At 42.8% G+C, this 24,816-nt stretch overlaps 1 protein-coding gene across 1 annotated transcript; it reads left to right on the top strand.

The window, feature by feature from the left end:
- Positions 1 to 1,838: 1,838 nt before the first annotated feature.
- LOC146509185 (semaphorin-4B-like) lies at positions 1,839 to 23,698 on the top strand. Its single transcript, XM_085176304.1, has 14 exons — positions 1,839 to 2,101; positions 9,883 to 10,043; positions 10,122 to 10,184; positions 10,273 to 10,371; positions 10,499 to 10,589; positions 11,497 to 11,619; positions 13,732 to 13,859; positions 15,473 to 15,654; positions 17,975 to 18,113; positions 18,346 to 18,535; positions 18,673 to 18,788; positions 18,912 to 19,075; positions 20,754 to 20,824; positions 20,931 to 23,698. The coding sequence occupies exons 1-14, from the start codon at positions 2,014 to 2,016 to the stop codon at positions 21,638 to 21,640; spliced, it is 2,325 nt and encodes a 774-aa protein (XP_085032430.1). The 5' UTR covers positions 1,839 to 2,013; the 3' UTR covers positions 21,641 to 23,698.
- Positions 23,699 to 24,816: the final 1,118 nt, after the last annotated feature.

Genomic DNA, 24,816 nt, shown 5'->3' with positions numbered 1-24,816 from the left:
TGCGCATTTCAACATCAGATGGTGAACGCAAAGCTTCACGCAAAGCTTCACAGTCACCCGCCACTTTGTTAGGTACACCTGTTCCACATGAAAGAAAACATCTAATTGAAGCCACTCCATCCATGTGGAAATGATAAAGGTCAAACTGAGCAGCAGAGATGGGCAGTAATCTGATTACTTTTTTCAAGTAACGAGTAAAGTAAGGGATTACTATGGCAAAAACGGTAATTAGATTACCGTTACTTTCCCGTAGGAACGCTGCGTTACTGCGTTACTAAAACCGTGATTTTTTTGCGAGAATGTCTCATGACAGTGACGTAAGCGAGTGCGACGTTCGTGACAACAGCTGTGTGCAGATCAACAATGGATCATATATCGAGTGCAGAGAGAGTATGAGCGTGCAGCGTTTAAAGCGTGGAAGTACTGACCTTACTTTGAGTTTGATTCCATAAAAAGTGACAAAAACATTAGTGTCCGTTGTGCGTGGGAAGAAAACTTCTTTTTACAGCGAAAAAACCCCTAAACTTCCAAACAAGCACCGAGTAGCTACGACGTAATGGGAAACTCACAGAGAAACTCGCGGATTCTTCCACTGACCGCTGCACACCTGCACCAGGGTAACCCTCCGCCTACCCCACTCCTGCTTTACAGGTGAAAATAGAGCAACAGGACCGCTAGTCTTTGACTTTATTTATTTTCTGCTGTGTTTTACTTGCATCTATTTGAAAGATTGAGTGTAAACACACAAAATATTTTATTTTATGTGCTGGAATGTGCAGAAAATAGGTTTAAATGTTAAACTAATTTCTTCCAGTCAGAGAATGTTGCAGATAATTAAATTTTTGCTTGATGCATAAAGTTAAAAGATTAAAACTAATAAAACAAGTTATAAAAAGAGACTTTTCCATTTGATTACATTTTGTATGATGATTATGTAGAAAAAGTAGAATTGGGCTGAAAGATCTATCACTTTATCACCTATTCAGGTTGTAAATCGTGTTTTCAAAAAGTAACTAAGTAACTAAGTGATTAATTACTTTTGAAAATAAGTAATCAGCAAAGTAACGGGATTACTTTTAGGGGAAATAATCAGTAATTAGTTACTGATTACTTTTTTCAAGTAACTTGACCAACACTGCTGAGCAGCAGAAGGTGAGTGTGGCGTGTTAGCTGGTGTCACTGCTGATCTGCTGGGATTTCCCTTCGTAAACATTTGTAGTTTCCACAGAAAGATCCACAAAAGACAAAAAGATCCAGTGAGCAGAGGTTCTCTGGGAGAAAATGAGCTGTTACAGTTACAGCTCGGGTCTGCAGAAGAGCATCTCTGAATGCACAGCATGATGGGCCATAGCAGCAGAAGACCACACAGTGTGCACATCTTCTGCCCTGCAGAGCACTGCAGCAGCTGCGTGGCGCTCTGAGGAATGTGATGAATCTCTGCCATGAAGAGTTAATGCAGGTCTGAAGGCGGAAGCACTCAAACCCGGTTAACTAACAAATTGGCACGTGAGTGTTGTAAGGTGCATTTTAAAGGTCATCACTCGTGCTCGGTGGCTTCTTCGCGTTGGAGCAGAAACTAGTTGAAGTGGTCTTCATCGTCTCCACCGCGCTGGTTTGTAGGTCAGATGCTTTTTCTTCCCGTACATGTGTGCCCCGTGGGGTGAAACGGAAAAGCGGTGGGTTGACGAGGGCGGATGTGAAATAAGCACCGCAGAGGAACACGAGAAAAAACCAAAGTGATCTAATCAGCTTTCAGAGGAACAAACGAGACTCTCATTTTTGCGTCTTTAGTGAAAATAAGTGTTATCTGCACACGAGTCCGCTCAGCGCAGCACTGAGGCTGTGCAGAGGAGCTTCACCCTCCTCCCTCTGACCTCCGACCGCTGCAGGAGGAAGCTGTGGTCGCGTCGCTCAGCGATCAGAGCCGCATTGACTCAAAGCTCGGCAGAGGCGACAGACGAGCTGCACGTTTAACAGAGCTCTGCTCCATCACCCTCCATCAGCTCATCCATCATGGCTCTCCCAGCCCTCCTCCTCCTCCTCCACCTCCTGTTGAGCTCCGAGGGTTCCCTCTCTCCTCCGCGGATCTCCTTCGCTCTCAGTAAGTCCAGCGCGTTGTTTTAATGCTGTGTCGAGTCTCCGTCTCTCCTTTTACCGGACGGTTCTGTTTTTTCTTTAAAGGGAAAAAAGTTTATGAAATCTTTGGATGTTTTTTTAGTTTCGCTCCCAAAAGCAGATTTTCTCAGTGCGGGGTGAATAATGATTACTGTGACGTGAGAGCTGATGTTTTCATCTGTTTGTCTTGGAAAAAATGTAAAATATTTTTTTGTTGCTTAAAGTCAGAGATGCTTCTGTACGGCCTGATGGCGCTTTACACGAACCATCTAACACAGACCTGGTGAAAGGCTTAACTTTGTAATATCTGCTGTGGTGCGTTCACGTCCCCGGGGTGCTGTCCTCATTCCGAGCTTGTGAAACAGAGTCCGGTCACATGTTCAGCTGAGACTCGTGAATATGACGAGTTTGTCTGAAAACAGGAAAATGATCTAACAGGATCTAACAGGAAAGATTTCACACATAGCTGCATGTTGCAAACAGTAACGCGCACTGCACAACACACCGGCGCCGCGCTTCATCCACGCTGCGCGCAAACTGATGTATTTCACGTTTCTGACACCAACTCGGTCCACGCAGTGCTTTACTAATCAGTCACGTGCAGCCGTGTCAAAGCCGCGCTGTGCTCGGGCGTGGACGCGCAGAGGAGTCGTGCCAGATGTTTTGACAGCTGGACGGACTTTCAGAGCTATCATTTCTGTGGCTGCAGCTGCGGACACGAGTTTTCCAGGAGAGTTTGTGCAATCGTTTGGCTTCGCACGCTGGAAATGCGTATACGTGTTTACAGCAGTGGGATCGAAGCAGCTGGGATTCATCATCAACTCTCGCGGGGACCTGCGCAGTTCCAGATGTTCCCACCCAAACCCGTGATCCGAGCGAACTTCATCATTCTCCATTCTTTGCTTCTGATTCATATATAAATGATGCAGCCGCTGTCACCTTCAGTGTAAAAACACAGCTGCTGACAGGCAGGATGACGGACGTGACAGCGTCAGGCTCCAGAAGTTGGAGACGGGCTAAGTTTGCGTACCAGAGAAGCGTCGGGCTGAACGGCACACGGCTCAGTAACAGCAGTGTGGGTGCAGCAGGAGGCCTGCACTCAGAGCTCGGTGCAACAGTTACTTCTCCATTTCAGAAAAGAAGTCGGTCCTTTATCGAGTTGAGCAATGGCATCAGCTTCAGGAAACCACCAGCTTTGGTTAATCGATTTATTGGTAAATTTATTATATCCCAGAGCGGCCAATTAACAGCTGTGTAGGAGAACAAAGAGCTCCGACATGAGCTTAAACAGTCACAAGCTTCACTATATCATCTCACTAGTTCACAGCTCCACATGAACTCTGTTAAACAACAGTTTGCTATAATTATTAAAGGCTGAATGAAGCTCTGCCACGCTCAGCTTCTTGTTAACACAGGTAACATGCATTTCTTTCTGCTTCTCCTTTTTCCTACTTTCAAATAAAAGCAGGAACTTTAAACCGAAGCAGGAACTTTTTAAAACAAATATATGTGAAAATATATCTCAAATATGTCTGACCATGTAAAGGTCATTTACACAAAGAAGAGAAATGTAACACTAATGATTTCTAACCTCAGAACGACCTTAAAGCGTGAGGCTTTTTACAAAAATGGAAACAGAATAATCTGTGCATGAAGCTTTTAGTCAGTAAAGGATGTAGTCGTTGACTTAAACAGCCTCTGAGAGCAACACTACACTTCCTGTCACATCGTCCTTTCTCATTTTCTGGTCCCCGAGTCAAATCGTTCATCTTTATTATTTGATTGTTTCTCTGATCTCCACTTGTTCAGATTATCTGCCTGTTCGATGTCACCAAACATTCAGATCCCTTCTAGAAACAGTGAGTTGGCAACAGCAGACATCGCCTCGTAAAAGAACGTCCTCAAAGAGGCGACAGTGAAAGAGTAGAGCGATTGCGTCTCTCATCACACCCTCGCTTTCTGAAAAATGGTCCAAAAGACTCCAAAGCACAAGAAGTAAAAGGTGGAGGTTGATCGACCTGCTCAGACGGCAGGTTTGCCTCTGGCTGCTCCTCCTGTGTTTCCTGCATTGAACACACTGATGCAACACTTCTGTTTATTCCTGGGATCCAACATTTGATCTCGTTGATGGTGTTTAACCTGCTCGTGATAGCGAGCTACTATCATCCTCGCTATGTGGTGGTCCTTTGGAATGAAAGGAGAGATTGAACCCTTTTAACTTTTAGCTTCTTCAGGATTACCTCTGCAGCTGGAGATGCCTCCACAGCCTGCTGCAGTGCAAACATATCACCACTGCTGATGCACTGAGATTTATTTTGCAAATCATATTTGATACAAATGTGTGCAAACCACGGGCCTCGTTGCTGATGTACCAAGTACAACCTTGGAGTCTGTCCACAAGTTCTTCCTTTAGAGTGTTGCTTGCTACGCAGCAGCAATGGTGACTTTCTCATTTGCTGATCATCTTCCAGACTGGCTGCAGTTCACTGATGGCTCAGCCTGCATCAGTCTCTTCTGTCTCACGCTCGTTCAGTTTCAAAAGCCTGCGACTTTGACAGCGTTTTCACACGGTTACGGTTCTGGTTATGGTGGCGAGCGCCGTGTTTCACACTGCCTTACGCGGCCACAATAACGACGTGATGAAAGTCTCTGACATCTCCCCCAGAGCTTCAAACAACAAACAGCTAATTAAAGCACGCTGAGAAAACGTTTGTGCATCTGTTAAGCTCCTGAATCCATATTGAAAACATTGGAGCAATGCTGCACTCTAAGAAACTTTTGAATGAGCAACAAATTTGTTATAAAGGTCAAACACAAACAAGGGAGCCCGAGAAAAACAAAGGAAAGAAGAGACCAAGCGCACAGCACGAGGACGACAGCACAGCAATCAGTCATGAGCACATTAAACATCTTTACTCTCTCTGCCAACACACACCTGTGACTGTGTGCAGGTGCATCGCTGCAGCCACGCCATTGGCTCATGAGTTTCCCGGTCAGGCTGCTGATTGGCTCTTTGCAGAATTCTCTAGTTTTCCATCAGGACTCCTTCAGCGGCTCTTTAATGTCTTTGATTAGATGAGGTGTGTTTAAACGCTCTGCTGTGAATGCTGAGAGGACAGCGGAGGACACGATGACATCATAAATCTGTCAGAGCACGCTGGCTCGTTTACATCGAGCCGTTCGTGTTAGTGTTTTCGGGACTTTTGTGGCCGTCAGCTCGTTATTCGTGCGGGCTTTTAGTGACACATAAAAAAGCCATAAAAACCAGTCTGAGTCAGCGTAACTATGGTAACAGACGTTCATTCATGCCTGCAGTGAGATCGGAAAGCAGAAGTAATGTGATGAAACCAGAACTGCGTATAAGACTCAGTTTAGCAAGATTTAAGGAAGATTTCACTGCCAAGCATTCATGTTTCAAACTGTGAAACAACCACTTTACTCAGTTTAATGAAGTCACCTGTCAACAGTCACCTGTTACAACATGCTGCAGGTTTGACATCACCCTGGGTCAGCACACCTGAATCATATGATTAGTTCATTAGCAGACCTCTGGAGAACTTCAGGACATGTTGAGGAGTCATTTATCCGTTTGTATCAGCTGAAACATCTGAAACCTGCAGGACGCCAGCCCCTGACACCTGGAGCTGCCCCCCCCCCCCCCTCCTCCAGGTGATCAAGTTGTTTGAACTGATCCCGCCAGGCCTCTCTGCGACTGCTCCAACTATCAGATCAACTCAGAACTCGGATCTGGTTTGTTCAGTTCTTCTATCACAACAAAGGTCAGCTGAGGCTGAGATGACTGCATGTTCCTGCGGTCGCTGTCATGGGGAAACATATATATATATATTAAAAACCATAATCAACCACTCTGTGGCATGTGTGATAATGAGAGGTTTTATATTCATAGAGTGAGGCTTCACACAAAAAGCACATTTAGTTGGACAAAGAAGAAAACACAAAGGAAGAAACTCTGAAGGGAACAAAAGCAGAAAACAGTGAAGCCGTTTTGTTGCTGTCACTGATCTTCAGCCAGGATTCGTTTCACTTTTCTGTCCTTCGCTGGGAATCGCGACATGTCTGAGCGGCGCTCCTCGTCGTCTGAGACCAGACAAACTTCCTCTGACAGGACTTCTGCTGATCGGAGTCTCGTGTTTGTGATTAGGAGACGCTTTTCTGTCAGTTTGATCTGCTGGTGTTCAGATGATGAGCATTCCTTTGGTCCTGAAGTGGATCCTGAGCAGACCGACCAGAGAGCCGTCCCTCTTTGGTCAGAATAAAATCGAACACTTTTTCTTTTTTCTGATGCTTCTTATTACTTTCAAGCATTCAGATTCTAACAACAAAAACAAATAAACAAACAAAAACATTTAAAAAAGCACATGTGCTGAACTATTGAAAACGTTCAGTGGGTGCAGAGTCATCAGCGATCACATTTTCACCCCAGTACTGTGCAAAAGTCTTTGAGCTGCCCCTCATTTCTTTATATTCCACTTGAAACACATAATGGACACACATCTGTGGTTGTGTTGATGTTTTAGTGAATATCCTCTGAAGGTGACGTCATCGATCAGGCATGTTTGAGGTGAACAAGTCTCCGGTGGAAAGGAATATGCCATAGTTTGATGCTATCCCTGCTGGGTCTTAATGTTGTTTAGAAATCTTGTTGTTAGTGATTTGACCCCTTTACCACTGGATCCTGCTGTTACTTATGTCGGTCAGGTGTGTTTCCCCTCTGTAAAGAGGAAAAACAACCGTGAAATACGAACTCTGTTTCAAAAAGACAGAACTTGTGTCCCAACAGCTGTCGCCTACTGGAATAACTTATACCAGGACCTGGAATAGGAGACGATTTGGACCTTACTGTTGAAATTTCTATTAAATAACAAAGTAAAGGAAATATCTTTTAAAGTTATTCATCGTTTTTACCCAACCAGATCTTTTCTTGTACGTTATAAAAAGGACATTGATATTAACTGTACATTTTGTAATTGTGTGAAGGAAGATATTTCTCATTTATTTTGGTCACGCTTATACACGAATCTTTTCTGGCAAGAATTTAGTGATTTTGTTGTTTCCTTTATCTTTTCTGAGTTCTCTCTTTGTTACGAGAAAATATTGTTTGGTTTTTTTAAGTACCCCATGCACAGGGCAAACGAATTTTATTTGATTAATTCATTGATATTATTGGCTAAATTTCATATACATGAGTCGAAATTTTCTAACGCAAAACCTTTCAGTGCTTTTTAAATGAAATCAAACAATATGTTAAAACCATAAACTTATGTTCCCTGTTCAATATCATGTGATTCTTTAATAGACCGTGTCTATTTTGTTTTTTTATACGAACCCCCTGACATTGTGTTTGCTATTTTGTATTTGTATATCTGTATTTTGTGCTTTGTCAATAAAGCGTATTCAAAAAAAAAAAAAAAAAACAAGCCTCCGGTGGGTCGATCGGATCCACCTGAGCGTCCGATGGCTGTTTCAGTACAAAGTTAACGTGGTCACAGCTTCAGGTTCACTGCTGACAAAAACATTTCCGTATTTTGTTTGTCACAGATTCTCAAATCCTCCAACTTTCAGATAGTTTTCAGGTTTTATGACCTTCAGTGGTTCAGTTTGCTGTTCAGTTATTTGAGTTGTTGGTATCAAACTAATCTCCATGAAAAGATTGAAATATCTGGTAAGATTTCTGGTTTCTGGTTAAATTGCGAGTGTGAGTCATGCTTGTGGAGGCTTTGGTTGCATGCAAGCTAAAGTCCGTCACCAACCGTCCTCTTTTTTTGCACTTGTTGACCAAAAAGCCTACATGACAGTTTTTATTTCACCATTCATTAACCGCACAGAGAAAGCATCGTTTAAGTGTGTTAAAGTTTTCTTTAAGCAAACAGTTTTATTAAAGTTCTTCGTGACTTTGGAAATCAAGATATGGTCACCCTGTTAGGCTAAAAGTCTGCGACGCAAACGAGGGGTCCCGTTAGCTGATGATGACTTTACGTTTTATTGTCTTAGGCTACGTCCACACGTACCCGGGTATTTTTGAAAAAGCTGATTTTTCTATGCGTTTGCAGCTTTCGTCCACACGAAAACGGCGTTTTTGGTCACTGAAAACGGAGATTTCTTAAAACTCCGGCCAGGGTGGAGATTTTCTAAAACTCAGTTTTTGCATTTAGTGTGGACGAGAACACTGAGCATCAAAGGTGTGCGCCTTTTTTGACGTCACACTGTGCGCCACGTTATTGTTTCGGTGAAATGAATTTCTACAATACTGTTACTGTTACTTGTCTCTGCAGTGTTTAAATGCTTACATATACACACACAGTTACTGTCCCTCCACACATACGACTCGGTTCTGCTTCTATGCCCCCCAGCTTTGTTTACTTTTTCCCGCCGAGGCTTCTAGACTTCTGATTGGCCAACATTTCTGCACGGTTAGGAATATAGCGCCACCTGCTGCTTTGGCATGTTCCTCGCAGCGTTTTCCTTCATTTCCGCCTTTACGTGTGGACGGGATTATTTTTTAAAACGAAAACGGAAAATCTCCGTTTTCAAAAGTACCCGTGTACGTGTGGACGTAGCCTGAGATTTTTAACAACTCAGTTTTCGTGTTTACGTGTGGACGAGGAAAACGGAGAAAATGCAGCGTCAAAGATGCGCGCCTTTTCTGACGTCACGCTGTGCGCCACGTTATTGTTTCGGTGAAATGAATTTCTACAATACTGTTACTGTTAATTTTGCTCTCTGCAGTGTTTAAATGCTTACATATACACACACAGTTTCTGTCCCTCCACACAGAGGACTCAGGAATATATCGCCACCTGTTGCTTGGTATGTTTCTGGCAGCGTTTTCCTTCGTTTTTGGCGTTTACGTGTGGACGTAGCCTTCGTACAAATATATCTGCATTCATTAATAATAGCCACGCACAGCGCAGGAAGTACTAAGCCAGCTTCCTGTTAAGTTTTTAAAAGCGTTCAGATGTAACATTCAAAACTCGAACTAGCAGAAAGCAGCAAGTGAATCGCGTCAGTAAGAAGGGCCGTCTTTACTCAAGCTTAAAGGAGTAAATCAATAAAATGTCACGTGATCAGAAATATCACAGAGACGGCAGCAGCGTGACTGAGACGCTGTAAACACGAGTCTGCTGAGAAATCTGCTGCTGAGATGTTTCTGCCTCTTATTTTTAAATCTTATCGTTCGTATGTGGAGAGTTTCTCTGCAGCTCTGAACCACATCCTCTCCAAACCTGCAGCCTCACAAACAGGCTGCTGTCTCTGTGCCGGTCAGCTTCACCGAGCTGCGTCCTCTCGCCTCCTGTTATAGTCTCCATCTGGTCTGCAGAGCTTTATTTATCCCCGTCTGAAGATCAACAGAAACCACAGCGCGGAGCAAAGCTGCGCCGGAAAACTTTGTTTCGATGTTTTCATTTTTGATGAACTTGTATGATGTGCTTCCTCTGCTCTGTTTGCACTTCTGACACTTATCTAAACGTATCTTTTTAAACTGACCCTTCTGCGGCGTCCTTAAAGGTTACAGAGCGTTTTCCCACACACGGCTCAGACACGCTGCGCCTGAATCACCCTGCGTGTGATCTTCTAGAGCAAGGCCCTTATGTTTGCTTAATATCAGCTTCCTCCAAGTGTTTCCTGAGATCCTCAGTTTAGATTTCTCTTTGAATCTGCTGTGCATCCAGCTTGAGTCCAGCTCCTGTGCCACCTGGAGTTTCCTCAGACGGTAACAGCTGCTGTGGTTTCTGTGTTTGTGTCCAGACTCCACAGAGAGACCTCTGCTCCACTTTGGCCACGGTGACCTCCACAACGCCACCGCTCTGCTGCTGAGCAGGGACAGCTCCACTCTTTATGTTGGGGCACAAAACGCCATCCTGTCACTGGACGTTAACCAGAGTGATGTCATCAGACTGAACAAGAAGGTTGAATTTTACTGAAATATGATTATTTTTACTGCTGAGGTCCCGTGATGTAGCCAACAGAGTCTGTGTTTTGTTCAGGTGCAGTGGAGTCCATCTGATAAAGAGACAGCGGATTGCACGGGGAAAGGAAAGGATTTAAGGGTAAATGTAAAATCCAGACAGCAGGAATTGTGTATGACTATGAATACTTCTTTTCACTGCATGGTGAATTGTTTCTGTTGTTTTGCAGAACGAATGTCCAAACTTTATCCACGTGTTGCAACCTCTAAACTCCACCCATCTCTACACCTGTGGCAGCTACGCTTACAGCCCCCAAGAAGCGTACATCGTAGGTTCATACATGCTGTCAGCTTCAATCAAGTCTGTTAACCAGATGAGAAAAATCTTATAGAAATGCTTTCTAACAGTTCAGACACAGCTGGATGTTCAGCTGAGCTTTTGTTTGTCTTCATCAGGACACCCAAAGCTTCTCCGTTGTCAAAAAAGTCAGCGCTAAAGGTCGCTGTCCGTTCAGCCCTTTCGAGAGGAGCGCCGTCGTCATCGCAGGTCAGTGTGCTGAGCTGCAACTTTCCGCTGGGCTCGCGTTCAGCGATAAAGCGCTCAAACCTCGAGCTGTTTGCACGAAGCTCAGCGAGAATCTTTGCAGAGTTGATATTTTGATGAGGAGTGCTGCAGAATATGAATTTAAACGACTTTTCACTAGTTTTTGTTTTTTATCTTCCTTTTGTTTTGCAGAAGTTTAGTTTCAGAGTAACAGAGTTTAGCTTTTATTAAGTTTCAGTCACAGTTTTACTTCAGTTCTTTAATAAAAATGTAGTAATGGAGTATTCAGTATGACAATTTACTTTCAGTTTCTCCAAAAGTTTAGCTTTAATTACATTATAAATGAAACGTTATTTCTCACTAAATTTCCATATTTTGTTGTGTTTTTGTTGCCATATTAGTTCAGTGGGAAAATCTGAAGCCTTAACTTTGTGACCTTTAATGCGTTGGATGCAATGCATTCAAAAACAAGTGGAAAATTATCTGATTCACTTTGGATTTCAGCTGCAATAAAAATTATTGTTTCCCCTTTTGCACAAACCACAGTTGCGTGAGAGAATTTCATATGAAGCGTCTGTGGGTGGCATGGTGTCACTGGCTGTGCCCCACAAACAGCAGCAGAGGTTACTCTCTGACACAGAGCGTGCCTGTCACTTCCTCCCTGTGCACAGCAGCGCGTCCTGTGTTTATGTCCTGCACACAGATGCATCAATCTAATAAAAAATGTATCAGATGTTCGGCTGTTTTCATGACACACTGGAATATTGACACTGATGTGCGAGTTGGCACACATGAATACACAGTAATGTGTCCTGTGTTGTTATTTGACCAAAGCAGAGGCAGCATTTGTCGTATGTTCTCATGTGCTTTAAAACAAACACCCGGAGCTCTCGTGTTTGTTTATGTGCAGACGGCGAGCTGTTCACAGCCACAAAAACCGACTTCAGAGGAATCAAACCACAGATTTTGCGATACTTCAGCAAAGACGGCCGTCCAGACGTCAGCCTGGAGACGTCGATCCGCCTACTGGAAGGTGAGCGAACATGATCAAGCTGTAAAAGCCCAGCTTCTCCCAGATGTGTCACTTTCTGTTCTTGTTCTGCAGGTTTGATGAAACACGCACAAACAGACACATAATGATTAAAGTGTCGCAGTCAGATAAAGACAGAGGAAAGGAAAAATTACGGCGTCACAAAGAAACTAAAAGAACAAACTGGACTTTTCTGCTTTACGCCTGAATTTCACTGCAATTTCAGGCAAATGAAAAACCTAAAATATGGCAACTCAAACTAAAGACGACGAGTGCTCAGTGAATACTTCCAGAACATTTAATATCCAAGTTTCTTGAACACTGGAGGGACGAACAGACACAAAACGAACAAAAGGCGGCTGTGATGGACGAAGCAGTGAAGAAAACTCCAAAAAAGTTTTTTTATTTAACCCCAAAATAAACTTGGTTCAATTATACAGAAAAGAGGTCAAAGTAACAGAACTACTCAAACAAAACTGTTTGTCTGATCAGCCCACAAAACACTGAAACTAGCGTAACAAATTCCATTTCCCCCCCATGACCCAGAGTTGTGGTATGACCCACTTTGCAGGTCTACATATAGGCTTGCTCCGCCCCTTTTTCACCTCTTAGCTCATCAACCAAAAAGAAAACTCATATTTAAAGAAAGACTAATCTAAGTGTCGTGTTATGTGTGAGCTGCTGTTACCCTGATGTTTGGTAGATGTCACCACGTGTGGCTGCATCACGCTGGTGACGAACGCTCAGCCACTTTAGTCCATATCACACTCAGGGATCTGCACCAGCGTCATCGAATGTGGGCTGTTGGTAAACATAATTACTGACATCTGTCTCACACACCTAAATGCACATCTGTGATAATGTGATATATGTCACCACTGAAACCACCACTAATATAGGAGCACGCGTAGGAGTCCTGTGACACCTCCAAACCCAAGGTGGTGAAAGAGGATTATTTAAAAAGTCACTCTAGTTTTTGAGCAGGTGAAACTCAGGCCTCGGTTTCCAGTGGAGTGGAGTGGACATGTGCTGTGTAATGATTGGGGTGTCCGATCTTTAATATGTTTAAAAAAGTAGCTTTATAATCTATCCTGGACTCAGAACTGTGCCAACGATGGGCCTGGAGTCGTCCACACTGGTGTTCAGGTCTCATCTTCTCATATCTGAGTCTTCGTCAGTATCTCAGTAAAACTGTCCACTCGACACACCTGTCATCACAAAGCACCTGTCCAGTTACCTGAGCCGCGGTGTCTCTTCATTGTTCCTGTTTAAACAGGTTCCACATATAACATTTGGTGCCACTAAAGACCAGGATGAAGGACGTCACTCTTCAGCACATCCAGCTGACAGATGTCAGCCAGGGCACCGTGTTTATGCTGCGTACAGTTGCTGCAGCGTCCTGCATGGGCATGGTAGGGCCGGGAGGCCATAGTGGCAAATATAAATCGTTGCACATTCAGTGCCAGGTTTTGTACAGGCCCGGTCTGTGGGGTCCAAAACAGCAAAGGTTCAAAGCTGCGTCTTTGTTGGAGCTGCTGCTTCTCCTGAGCATCCACAAGCAAAATCCTCAATTATCCGTCCGCCTACTAAAGCTCAGATATTCCTGTGATGAGGTTGTTGTGAAGTAACTCAAGAGAAGTGTTCCTGATATTTAAACTACATTTTTATTAATGAAAAGCAGAAAAAGCTTTCCATAACCTGCTGCAACACCCTCGATGTGGATCACCGTCTCACACATCGAGGCGACTCTGCCAACACTCAGATGTTGGTCATAACTACTGTTCTTTAAAACACTGACATGGAAAAACCATAAAAACCTCACAAACATGGATCAGACATGTTTGTCAGCTCGAATACTTTCAACCAAACCACGGTGAGGTTTGCAGAGTTCCCTGCGTTCTGTCTCCAACTGCTCATTTCCTCTTTGTCTCAGAAGTCGCAGCGTCTTTGTCATTTTAAAGAGTTCTGTCTTCTGCAGATAAACACGTTATATTATGTGTTGAATCCGTCTCCACCCATCGGTCTGTCAGCTGAGTACTGATCACTTTCCCCGACATTCACACCACATGGCACAGACTCTGTTCTGCACTCACTTCCTGCACTTCTGTATTTCAGAGCCCACATTCGTCAGCTCATCACTGGACCCAGCAGAGGGGAAACTCTACTTCTTCTTTAGTGAAGTTGGGAAAGAGTTCAGCTACGTAGACGATCTGAAAACCGCTCGGGTGGCTCAAGTCTGCAAGGTGACAGCGAACAGCGAGAGCGCACGATGTGACCGTTGTTGACCATAATATCCTATTAGAGCGATTAGAACATGCTGTAGGTATTACAGGTATTGCACTGCAGTGGTTTGTATCATATCTATCTAATAGACTCCAATTTGTGCATGTAAATGGAGAGTCCTCTTCACACACTGAGGTTAATTATGGAGTTCCACAGGGTTCGGTGCTAGGACCAATTCTGTTTACATTATACATGCTTCCCCTAGGCAGCATCATTAGAAGACATAGCATACATTTTCACTGCTATGCAGATGACACCCAGCTCTATCTGTCCATGAAGCCAGATAACACACACCAATGAGTTAAACTGCAGGAATGTCTTAAAGACATAAAGACCTGGATGGCCACTAACTTTCTGCTTCTTAACTCAGATAAAACTGAGGTCATTGTACTCGGCGCTGAAAAGCTTAGAAATATGGTATCTAACCAGATTCTTACTCTGGATGGCATTACCTTGGCCTCCAGTAACACTGTGAGGAACCTTGGAGTCATTTTTGACCAGGATATGTCCTTCAACGCACATATTAAACAAATATGTAAGACTGCGTTCTTCCATTTGCGCAACATCTCTAAAATTAGAAATATCCTGTCTCAGAGTGACACTGAAAAACTAGTTCATGCATTTATTACTTCCAGGCTGGACTACTGCAATTCCTTATTATCAGGATGTCCAAAAAACTCACTGAAAAGCCTTCAGCTAATCCAAAATGCTGCAGCAAGAGTCCTGACAGGGTCTAGAAAGAGAGAGCATATTTCTCCTGTTTTGGCTTCCCTTCATTGGCTTCCTGTTAAATCCAGAATTGAATTCAAAATCCTGCTCCTCACATACAAGGTCTTAAATAATCAGGCCCCATCTTATCTTAATGACCTTGTAGTACCATATCACCCTATTAGAGCACTTCGCTCTCGCTCTGCAGGCCTACTTGTTGTTCCTAGAGTATTTAAAAGTAGAATGGGAGGCAGAGCCTTCAGTTTTCAGGCCCCTCTTCTGTGGAACCAGCTTCCAGTTTGGATTCAGGAGACAGACACTATCTCTACTTTTAAGATTAGGCTTAAAACCTTCCTTTTTGCTAAAGCATATAGTTAGGGCTGGACCAGGTGACCCTGAATCCTCCCTTAGTTATGCTGCAATAGATGTAGGCTGCCGGGGGATTCCCATGATGCATTGAGTTTTTCCTTTCCAGTCACCTTTCTCACTCACTATGTATTAACAGACCTCTCTGTATTGAATCGTATCTGTTATTAATCTCTGTCTCTCTTCCACAGCATGTCTTTATCCTGTCTTCCTTCTCTCACCCCAACCAATCACAGCAGATGGCCCCGCCCCTCCCTGAGCCTGGTTCTGCTGGAGGTTTCTTCCTGTTAAAAGGGAGTTTTTCCTTCCCACTGTCGCCAAAGTGCTTGCTCATAGGGGGTCATATGATTGTTGGGCTTTTCTCTGTATCTATGAAGCGCCTTGAGGCGACATTTGTTGTGATTTGGCGCTATATAAATAAAATTGAATTGAATTGAATTGTGAATGTGCTTATTAACACGAATATTACATGAAGGATTGTTCTGTGCTGGTTTTACAGGATGACGTTGGTGGAGTGAGGACTCTGCAGAAGAAATGGACGTCCTTCACCAAAGCCACTCTGCTCTGTCAGTTTGAGAAACAGCTTCCCTTTAATATTCTCCAGGATGTGTTCACCCTCCCGCCACCAGAGGGCGGCGACACCGCTGACACGCTGTTCTACGGTGTCTTCACGACTCAGTGGTAGGTAAACAAAAACAGGAAGTAAGAGGGATGATGTCTGGATTGTTCTGGTCTTAAATGTTTTACCTGTCACATCTGCTTGTTGTTTTTAAATTAAAGCCATGTTTACATAGTTACTCTAGTTACATCTAGTTACATCTAGTTACTCTAGTTACATCTAGTTACTGCCAAATAAACAGCTGAGAATCAACCCCCAGATTTCCCAGCTTGGATGTTCAGATGAGTGATTGGTGGCAGCTCTTACAAAGCATTTTCCATGCTGTGGTTCTGCCGATTACTTATGTGGGACTGAGCGATGAAAACAACATGAGCCAGGGTGGCATGGCTCCATGGTCGACAAAGAAAAGTGGTCCCTTCCTGCCTGCCCAATACTTGCAATACGGCCCCAGGGGACCCGATACCCCATAGAGCCCCTTCACAGCTGAGAGATTTACTGTACAAGTGTCATGGTCCTGGGCCATGTTGGCCCAGTATTCTTAGTTTTCGTGTGTTTTGTATTTTGTTCTTTATTTATGCCGTGGTTCTTAGGTTGTTTAGTTAAGATGTTCCTTATTTGGTTACCCTCTGTGTATCTGTGAACCCTCGTTTCCCCTCCTCGTGTTTTATTCCATGTTTTCTCGTTATGTCCGTGCTCTCTCCTCCTGTCTGAACCTCTGTGTACTTCCTGTTTTACTTTGACAGTCTCCCGTCAGTGTTGCGTTTACTCCTGCCGTGTCTTGTTATGATTATCAGCGTCACCTGTGCTCCCACTTCCCTCGTTAACCCTCTGTGCATTTATGTCTGCGTCTCCCTCATGACCAGAGATGGGCAGTAACGCGTAATCCGATTACTTTTTTTAAAGTAACGAGTAAAGTAAGGGATTACTATTGCAAAAACGATAATTAGATTACCGTTACTTTCCCGTAGGAACGCTGCGTCACTGCGTTACTAAAACCGTGATTTTTTGCGAGAACGTCTCATGACAGTGACGTAAGCGAGTGCGACGTTCGTGACAACAGCTGTGTGCAGATCAACAATGGATCATATATCGAGTGCAGAGAGAGTATGAGCGTGCAGCGTTTAAAGCGTGGAAGTACTGACCTTACTTTGAGTTTGATTCCATAAAAAGTGACAAAAACATTAGTGTCCGTTGTGCGTGGGAAGAAAACTTCTTTTTACAGCGAAAAAACCCCTAAACTTCCAAACAAGCACCGAGTAGCTACGACGTAATGGGAAACTCACAGAGAAACTCGCGGATTCTTCCACTGACCGCTGCACACCTGCACCAGGGTAACCCTCCGCCTACCCCACTCCTGCTTTACAGGTGAAAATAGAGCAACAGGACCGCTAGTCTGTGACTTTATTTATTTTCTGCTGTGTTTTACTTGCATCTATTTGAAAGACTGAGTGTAAACACACAAAAAATATTTTATTTTATGTGCTGGAATGTGCAGAAAATAGGTTTAAATGTTAAACTAATTTCTTCCAGTCAGAGAATGTTGCAGATAATTAAATGTTTGCTTGATGCATAAAGTTAAAAGATTAAAACTAATAAAACAAGTTTTAAAAAGAGACTTTTCCATTTGATTACATTTTGTATGATGATTATGCAGAAAAAGTAGAATTGGGCTGAAAGATCTATCACTTTATCACCTATTCAGGTTGTAAATCGTGTTTTTAAAAAGTAAGTAATTAATTACTTTTGAAAATAAGTAATCAGTAAAGTAACGGGATTACTTTTTGGGGGAAGTAATCAGTAATTAGTTACTGATTACTTTTTTCAAGTAACTTGACCAACACTGCTCATGACTGTTGCCCCTCCGTGTGTTTCCTCGTGAGTCGGTTCCCAGTTTAGTTTCATATTATCTTGTATCGCCTTCATCCTCTGTCAGCAGTAAAGCTGTATTTTGAGTTCAGTCCTGTTTCCCCGTGAGTTTGCGTTTGGGTCCTCTCCTGCCTGCACACAGCCTGATCATGACAACAAGAGCAAATTTGTGCAGCCTTTATGTTCATGCATGAGAAAACTTCAATAAACTTTCAATAAAAAGTTTTTAAGAGACAGTAATGTTAAAATAAACAGTGGAGGATCAGGGGAGTCTTCACTGGATCGTCGCTGGGCTGGAATGAGATTCTTTCTTGATCTACATTTTCCTTTAATGTATGGGATATTTGGTAACCATGGCAGCGAACGCAACAGAACCATCAAATTCAGCAGGATCAATCATTGTTGACTCAAATAAAACAAACCCACAACTCCAACTTCAGCACTTTAGCTCTGTTTCTAAAAACACCTGTTCGAGTCAGGACGTCGAGGTAACCGTTGCCATCTGGTTTATTTCAGGTCCAGAGGTCCAGTGTCTGCCGTTTGTGTCTTCAGACTTGAGGACATCAAAGACGTGTTCAAGGGGAGCTACAGGACCTTCGTAACGGGGATCCACCAGTGGAGTACGCAACAGGAAACGCACAGCTACCTGGGAACGGTGGGGGGTTCATTTCTTTCTAGACTTCCTGAATCCTCAAAGCAATCGTAAAATCAGAGATAGATTTACTAATTTATGTCAGACGTACTGTTAGCACCTTTCAAGTTTGCATCTGCACTAAAAACATTTCTTCATTAAGATGCAGCAGAAAATGATTTAATGGCGTTTGTCATAAAACGAGCTGTGTTTTCAGATCTTACTGTTTGACCCTCCCTCTGTGTTCTCTTCACAGTGTGGACTTGGCAATTCCACTGACGCTGTTTTGGGGGAAGTGAAGAAGAGTTTCCTGACCACAAACCCTGTGACGCCCGTCAGCAAAGGTCCGCTCGTCGTCTCATCGGAGCAGCAGTACAGTCGCGTGGCTGTGATGAGAGCACACGCAGCCAACGATGAACAGCATACCCTCCTGTTCCTCATCACAGGTGAGACGGTGAACAGACGAGCCCGAGCAGTCGGTGCATGGACATGTGATCAAAATGATAGTTCAGTGATGCTTTGAAAGGGTTTTTGTGGTTCTTGCATGACTTAAACGACGTATCCCTTCTCTCTGCTGTCCAAGAGTCTGGATTTCTCCACAAAGTGGTTTTGCTTGATCAGGGTCCCTGGGTCATTGAGGAGATTCAGGTCTTCGCCCAGCCTCAGACGGTCCAAAGCATGGTCCTCTCCACCTCCAAGGTGCACAATTCACTGACTGATCAGCAAACAAAGTCTCCTGTTCACATTCAAGAACACCTTCGCTCTGAAACCTGAGAGATCTGTCAGATCTGCAGTCGTCTGACTGTTTCTCTGCTCCTGCAGGGCGTCCTCTACGTGGGGACATCTGAAGGCGTGACTGCCGTACCCGTGGCCAACTGCTCGACCTACACGACCTGCAGTCAGTGTCTCCTGGCCAGAGATCCTCTGTGTGGATGGAGCCGCACTAGCGGGGCCTGTGCCCGTGTGCATGGCGGTCATGAGGACATGTAAGTAAAACTTACTCTGATAGTCCAGAACGATGTGACCTGCACATACAAAATAAACCATCAGCTTTCTTTAACATTGATATTTGTCTTTTTATCTGCTACACTTTAAGAAATGAGTCTTGAGATGATTCGATACTGTAGATGAAACCATCGCGGGCTCTTCAGTCCTGGATAAATGACACTAACATTTCTGAAACCCTGATTATAGTTAAAATGATTTCAGGAACAATTCAGCTGCAGGACTCTTGTAATCGTTGTTGTAATAATTGTAATTGTTGTTATTCATTTGTTGTAGTCGTCTTTGCAGCGCTGAGAGTGATGCCACGTATAGCAGATACTCTCTGGTGTTTATGACACGTAGACCACCAACATTCACACGTAGCTGCAGCTTGAAAACTATCACCTGTGTTTATTTTAAGAGTAGAGTAAAATAGAATAGCCCTTTATTGTCATTGTACACGTTTAAAGAAATTGCATAAAAGCTACATTCTCTAATTTAACAAAGCTGCAACCACCTGAGAAAGAGGGTTTTATTTAATGTGGGGAAATTAAATTAGGTGATGAATGGGTGAGACGGAGCTTCGACCATGCTTAACCCTTTAAGACCGACCATAGAACCAAGTCCGCCAGAGCTTATATTATATGTTTACATGCTGTGGAGCCATTTTTGGGAGCATTTCAAGTTGCTATACATCAATACAACCATTACAGCCCAGATTTTAATAATATGTCTGCATTAAGTGCATAGTAATTACATAAATTGCAAAAAAGTGCAATAAACTACAAAAAAATGTAAAATCATTTTTGTTTTTTAACATATATTTCTAGTTAGAGAAATTTAAGAGGCTTATCCCTCAAAACTGTAAATACAAAAAAGTTGCACAAAATAGTTTCCCACCACAGGAAATTTATTTTGAGTGTCTTCATAGTTTTATTTTTGAAATACACCAATTTTTATACACTGCAGGAAAAACGAAAATAAATATTATGATGCAAATTTGCAAAAAAGCAGCATATGCATCAAAATAAACTATTTCCAGCAGTGCAATATGAGTCCTAAGCATCCCAGAAACCACACAGAAAGTCATAAAGTCAAAGATAACTTTTAAAAACACCAATATAGGCTCATGAGGCCCTGATGGTAAAAAAACTACATTTCCGCAAAATGACGTCACTTCCGGTTTCGGGCAGGTCATGGCGGACATGCGATAGTTCGAGCTGATGGACGTAGGAAGTGTTACAAACAGCTGATCGGATCTGCAAAGCGTGTTTCTGGAATATTATGTTTTTGTTGCTGCAAGTGCTTTTTATGCAGTTTTTGCAAAGTTATATGTGGAAGGAAACTGTGACCGAGGACAAGCTGATGGCATAAGATGTAAGTACAACTCCTCCGGTTTCATATGCAAAAAAAATTATTGCGCTAGCTCACGTGGTTGCAGAGCTACTGGGATTTAAAAAATAGTTACGCAAAAGCTGCTCTGACCGGCTTTAAAGGGTTAAAGCTGCAGCAGATCCTAACAGGAACATGTCCTGTGAAAGGATGAATATGGAAGCAAAGGGCCAACAGCTCTACAACCAACGGATGATCTGCAAAACATGAAGATGTAAAAAATGTTCGAGGATTTTTTATTCTCGTGAGAAACTAAAGGTTCACACACAATGTTGTTTTCCTTTTCAGGGTTCAGAACCTGGACGACGGTAATGTGGAAGACAAATGTCAGGGGCAAAGCAAGGCCGAGAAGATCACAGGTAAAAATCTGTTGGCAGATACGACGACTGTGAGAAATGATGTTGAACGTATTCTGGAAACAAGCTCCGAGTTTTAACCTTGATGCTGTAACATTGCTGCCTGCAGTGGTCCGTGCTCACATGAATGAAGTGGTGAGGCTTTCGTGTCTGACACCTTCCAACTTGGCCACTCTGACCTGGGCCTTCCCTCAGCCAGAGAAGCTCTTCATCCAATCAGATGACGGCAGTCTCAGCTTCGTCGTCACTAACGACACTTCAGGGGTTTACCGCTGTGAGGCAGAGGAAGCCGGGTACAAACAAGTAGTTGAAAGCTATGACGTACAACTGATGCGCTCTAGCTCGACCCCAAGAACCCATGAAACTGCAGAGCCGGACGAGACCTACGAGAGCATTGTTACCGACGATCCAACAATGTTTCTGACACAGCTCGTACACACCGATGAATACACCACCGATGACAGAAAGAACGGATTTACAACCAGTCCTACGGGCAAGGTGACCTCCAAAGAACATCGCGGAACAAACAGGAACCTTCAGAGCAGTAGTTCTGACACCCGGTACGGGGCGAAGCCCGACGACGTGGCTCCGAAGGAGAAGAGTTACTACAGTGAGCTCGTAGGTGTTTCGCTCATGCTGGCCTTGTGCATCTGCATCATGATTCTCGGATCGCTCCACATGTGGCAAAAAAGGAAAGTTAGTCTCAGGAAGGATCCACTGGTCACTCCGGAGGAGGGCGCCAGCATAAACAGGCCTGTGGAGATCTGCTCTCTGAGCAGCCGGGCGGAGCTCGAGCCTGAGCTGAAGGTGGTGGAGTAACTGAAGACGCCTTAACTTACAGCTGGTTTAGCCGGACAGTTATCGCCAAAGACATCGTGAAAGTAGGAGAGTGTGAGAATCCTTGGAAAGCAGTTTGAGATTTTTAATGTTTACCTCATTATTTGAGTCGTGTTTTTACCGCAGCCTAAAACCAAACGTCACGAGCGTGTCGCAGACGCGACTGAGACACGGGGGGAGACCTCACAGTCTTACAGTAGCACCTTAACAAATGGCTCCAAGCTAAAGCATAATGATGGGACCTTTATTTGTGAACATCGTGTTTTATTCAATAAGACCATAAACTCATCAGGAAAGAGTCGACTGAGCTCACATATCAACGTTGTTTTCAGATGATTCAGACGTCTACAGGATTGGACTTGTTTTCACCCCCTGCTGGCGAATTGAAAGAATGCAGGCGTAAAGCACCTTTCAGCCCCACGAGCTACACTTCTGTAATAATTACAGAGGAAATGGAAGAAGTCTGAAGTCTGAGGTCTCAGAGCCTGGACTTAGGCTAATGCTGTGAAGCTAGCTCTTCTTATTTACTTTAATATTAAATACGCTCATTTTGGCAAAGGTTTGCATGCTGAACCAGTATGGGGCGCCGTTTGTAAAGTGAAACATGCCGAAATTAACGGCAACATTCTTCCACATTTAGCTCAAAACCTTACAAAAACATGTTTTTTCGAGTAATTTTTTACAACATTTAGTAAAATATTTGTAACTTTTCATCAAATGTTAAATATTAAATCTAAATGTTACAGAAAACTAAATATTTAGGCTAACATGCAAATTTATTGTACGGATCAACGGAAATACCAAAATAAAAGCTTCCCGAAAATTTCCGCTGATCCGTGCAATAAATTTGCATGTTAGCCTAAACATTTAGATTTAAATATAATATTTAGATTTAACATTTAACATTTAGATTGAATATTTAAAATTCTGTTTTAAATATGAAAAGTTACACATATTTTACTAAATGTTGTAAAAAAAGACTTGTTTTGAGCTAAATGTGGAAAAATGTTGCCGTTAATTTCAGCATGTTTCACTTTACAAACGGCGCCCCATAGAACAAGACAAACAGGTACCGGCTTTTCTTTAAAGTGGTGTAAAGTGCAAAGCTTTGAGTCTTAGTGCAGTTTATAAATGATATACGAACACGTCCACCCTGTGCCGACAGAAGCAAGCAGCTACCACAGGAACTGCAGCGTTTGGTACTTCCACGTTTTCTGAGATTGTCTCTTTTGGTCCACGGGAACCTTTAACGAATCTGCTGCTTGATATGAAATTGAAGAAAACATTTGAATTGTTTCTGTTGATGCTTGAGTTCAGGGTCCTTTTATTTCCTGATGTTTTTAGGAGTTTTGTGTTTTGTTAATATTCTTTGATTTTAAATGTTTTTCTGTTTTAACTCAGGGCTTTGAAAACAGTGATAAAGGCAGCGGGTGCGTTTTATTAGTTGACATTAACGATGTCTTTCAGAATGGATTGAACAAATCATCCTGCTTACACGCACTCATTTTAATCTTTTACATTTTTTATTTAATAAGATCTCTTTTGAATTTACAAGGCAGGTCGACTTAACCAGGACAAGGATTCATTTTTTTTGTGAAACTGTTCAGTTTTTATAAAATCTCGCCTCATATCAAGAAAAAGCTCATTTTTTTCTGTTTAACATTTCCTGTTCCTGTTCTTGAGAGGTTTTAATTGTTTGTTTTAAATTGTATTTTACTTTTGGTTATTTTTCTCAGTGATGTGATTTCCGTGTGGATTTTTTGCACGCTACAGAATTTCTCTGTAACTCAGGCAAAATTGAATCTAGTGTTAGTGAATCTGATGCATGTTGAATGACTGATGTGTTTATGTGTGAATACTCGGATAAATCATCTGTATGCATTGCAAAGATTTAGGCTAATAGAAGAATATATTTGTGTTAAATGAATGTGCACAGCTGTCAGTCGCTGTATGTGAAGGAATGTATGTAAACTGTTAAATGTGAAACCTGCTTTGAATGTAACACGGGCTACGATTCAATAAAACAGTCAATAAATCCTTTATGATTGTAGCTGTGAATCAATGTCGCCCCCTTGTGGCGTAAGTGAACTACACACGTGAACTTGTCGAGGTTAAGATGTTGATGTAAGATAATCTGGTGTTGCTCAGGCTTAATGCTGAATGTCCTCTATGAGCTGAAATCACCTCCATCATTACTTGATCTCCAAAATGTGAACAGTCATCGATAAATCACGAGCAGGAGAATCTGTACCCCCCCCCCCCTTCTTAATTTGATCACCTCATTTTGCAGAATCTCAGGATATGCCTTCATCTAAAACCTGTTAATGACAATCTCACATATCTTGGATTGACTGTCCCTAAAGATCCCAAATTATTTTTTAGCTTGAACTTTGCAGAATTTTATTACCACATTAAAGCATAATATGGAGTCATGGAAAATTCTTCCCTTATCCGTGATCGATCGTATAAATTCCATAAAAATGGTCTCTCTTCCTAGATTTTTGTATCTTTGCCAGAATCTTCCTATTTATCCCACTTCCTCTTTCTTTAAGGAATTGGACTCGATTATCACGTCTTACATGGGACAACAAGAATCCTAGAATAGACAAATCTACGAGCGTTGACCTTCTGGCACCAGACATCCCCAGATCTTAGTAATTCCAACACCCCCCTTTGGGTGATAATGGAGGCTGACGGAGTAAGGGACTCCTCTTTAGAGGCCCTGCTTTTCTCCAGAGTGGGGAAAGCTGAGGTTTTTAAGAAACTAGGGTTTGTTCCAAAACAATCTGTGTGTATTTTAAACCAATTGGAGGTGTCCTTGAATAGTCTCTGTGCAGGCACCGATATGCTCTTTTGACCTCCCCTGGATGATAAATCCACCATGTTTGGAGGGAGAAGGGCTTAATCAAATTCAAAGATCTTTATATATTTGGAAAATTTGCATCATTCTATCAGCTTAGGCAAAATGTCAATTTAACGCATTCACATTTTTACCTACAAATGAGGCATTTTGTGCAAACCAATATCAAGAATTATCGAGATATTCCGAACGAACACAACTTTTTTAATGCTCTCCTGAGACGTCCTTACTCCAAACATCGGATCTCTACACTTGTACATTTGTTTGATGAAAGTGTTGAGGCGCGGACTACGAGGAG

The sequence above is a fragment of the Neolamprologus multifasciatus genome, chromosome 11 (genome assembly GCF_963576455.1).
Source record: "Neolamprologus multifasciatus chromosome 11, fNeoMul1.2, whole genome shotgun sequence".
NCBI lineage: Eukaryota > Metazoa > Chordata > Actinopteri > Cichliformes > Cichlidae > Neolamprologus > Neolamprologus multifasciatus.
This window is presented reverse-complemented; position numbering and strand designations above follow the sequence as displayed.

What these genes read in the sequence shown, in the direction of transcription:
- LOC146509185 (XM_085176304.1), top strand. Translation starts at nt 2,014, where the DNA reads ATGGCTCTCCCAGCCCTCCTCCTCCTCCTCCACCTCCTGTTGAGCTCC. An exon ending in GCGGATCTCCTTCGCTCTCA is followed by an intron (nt 2,102 to 9,882) that starts GTAAGTCCAGCG and finishes GTTTGTGTCCAG; the next exon opens with ACTCCACAGAGAGACCTCTG. An exon ending in GAGCGCCGTCGTCATCGCAG is followed by an intron (nt 10,590 to 11,496) that starts GTCAGTGTGCTG and finishes GTTTATGTGCAG; the next exon opens with ACGGCGAGCTGTTCACAGCC.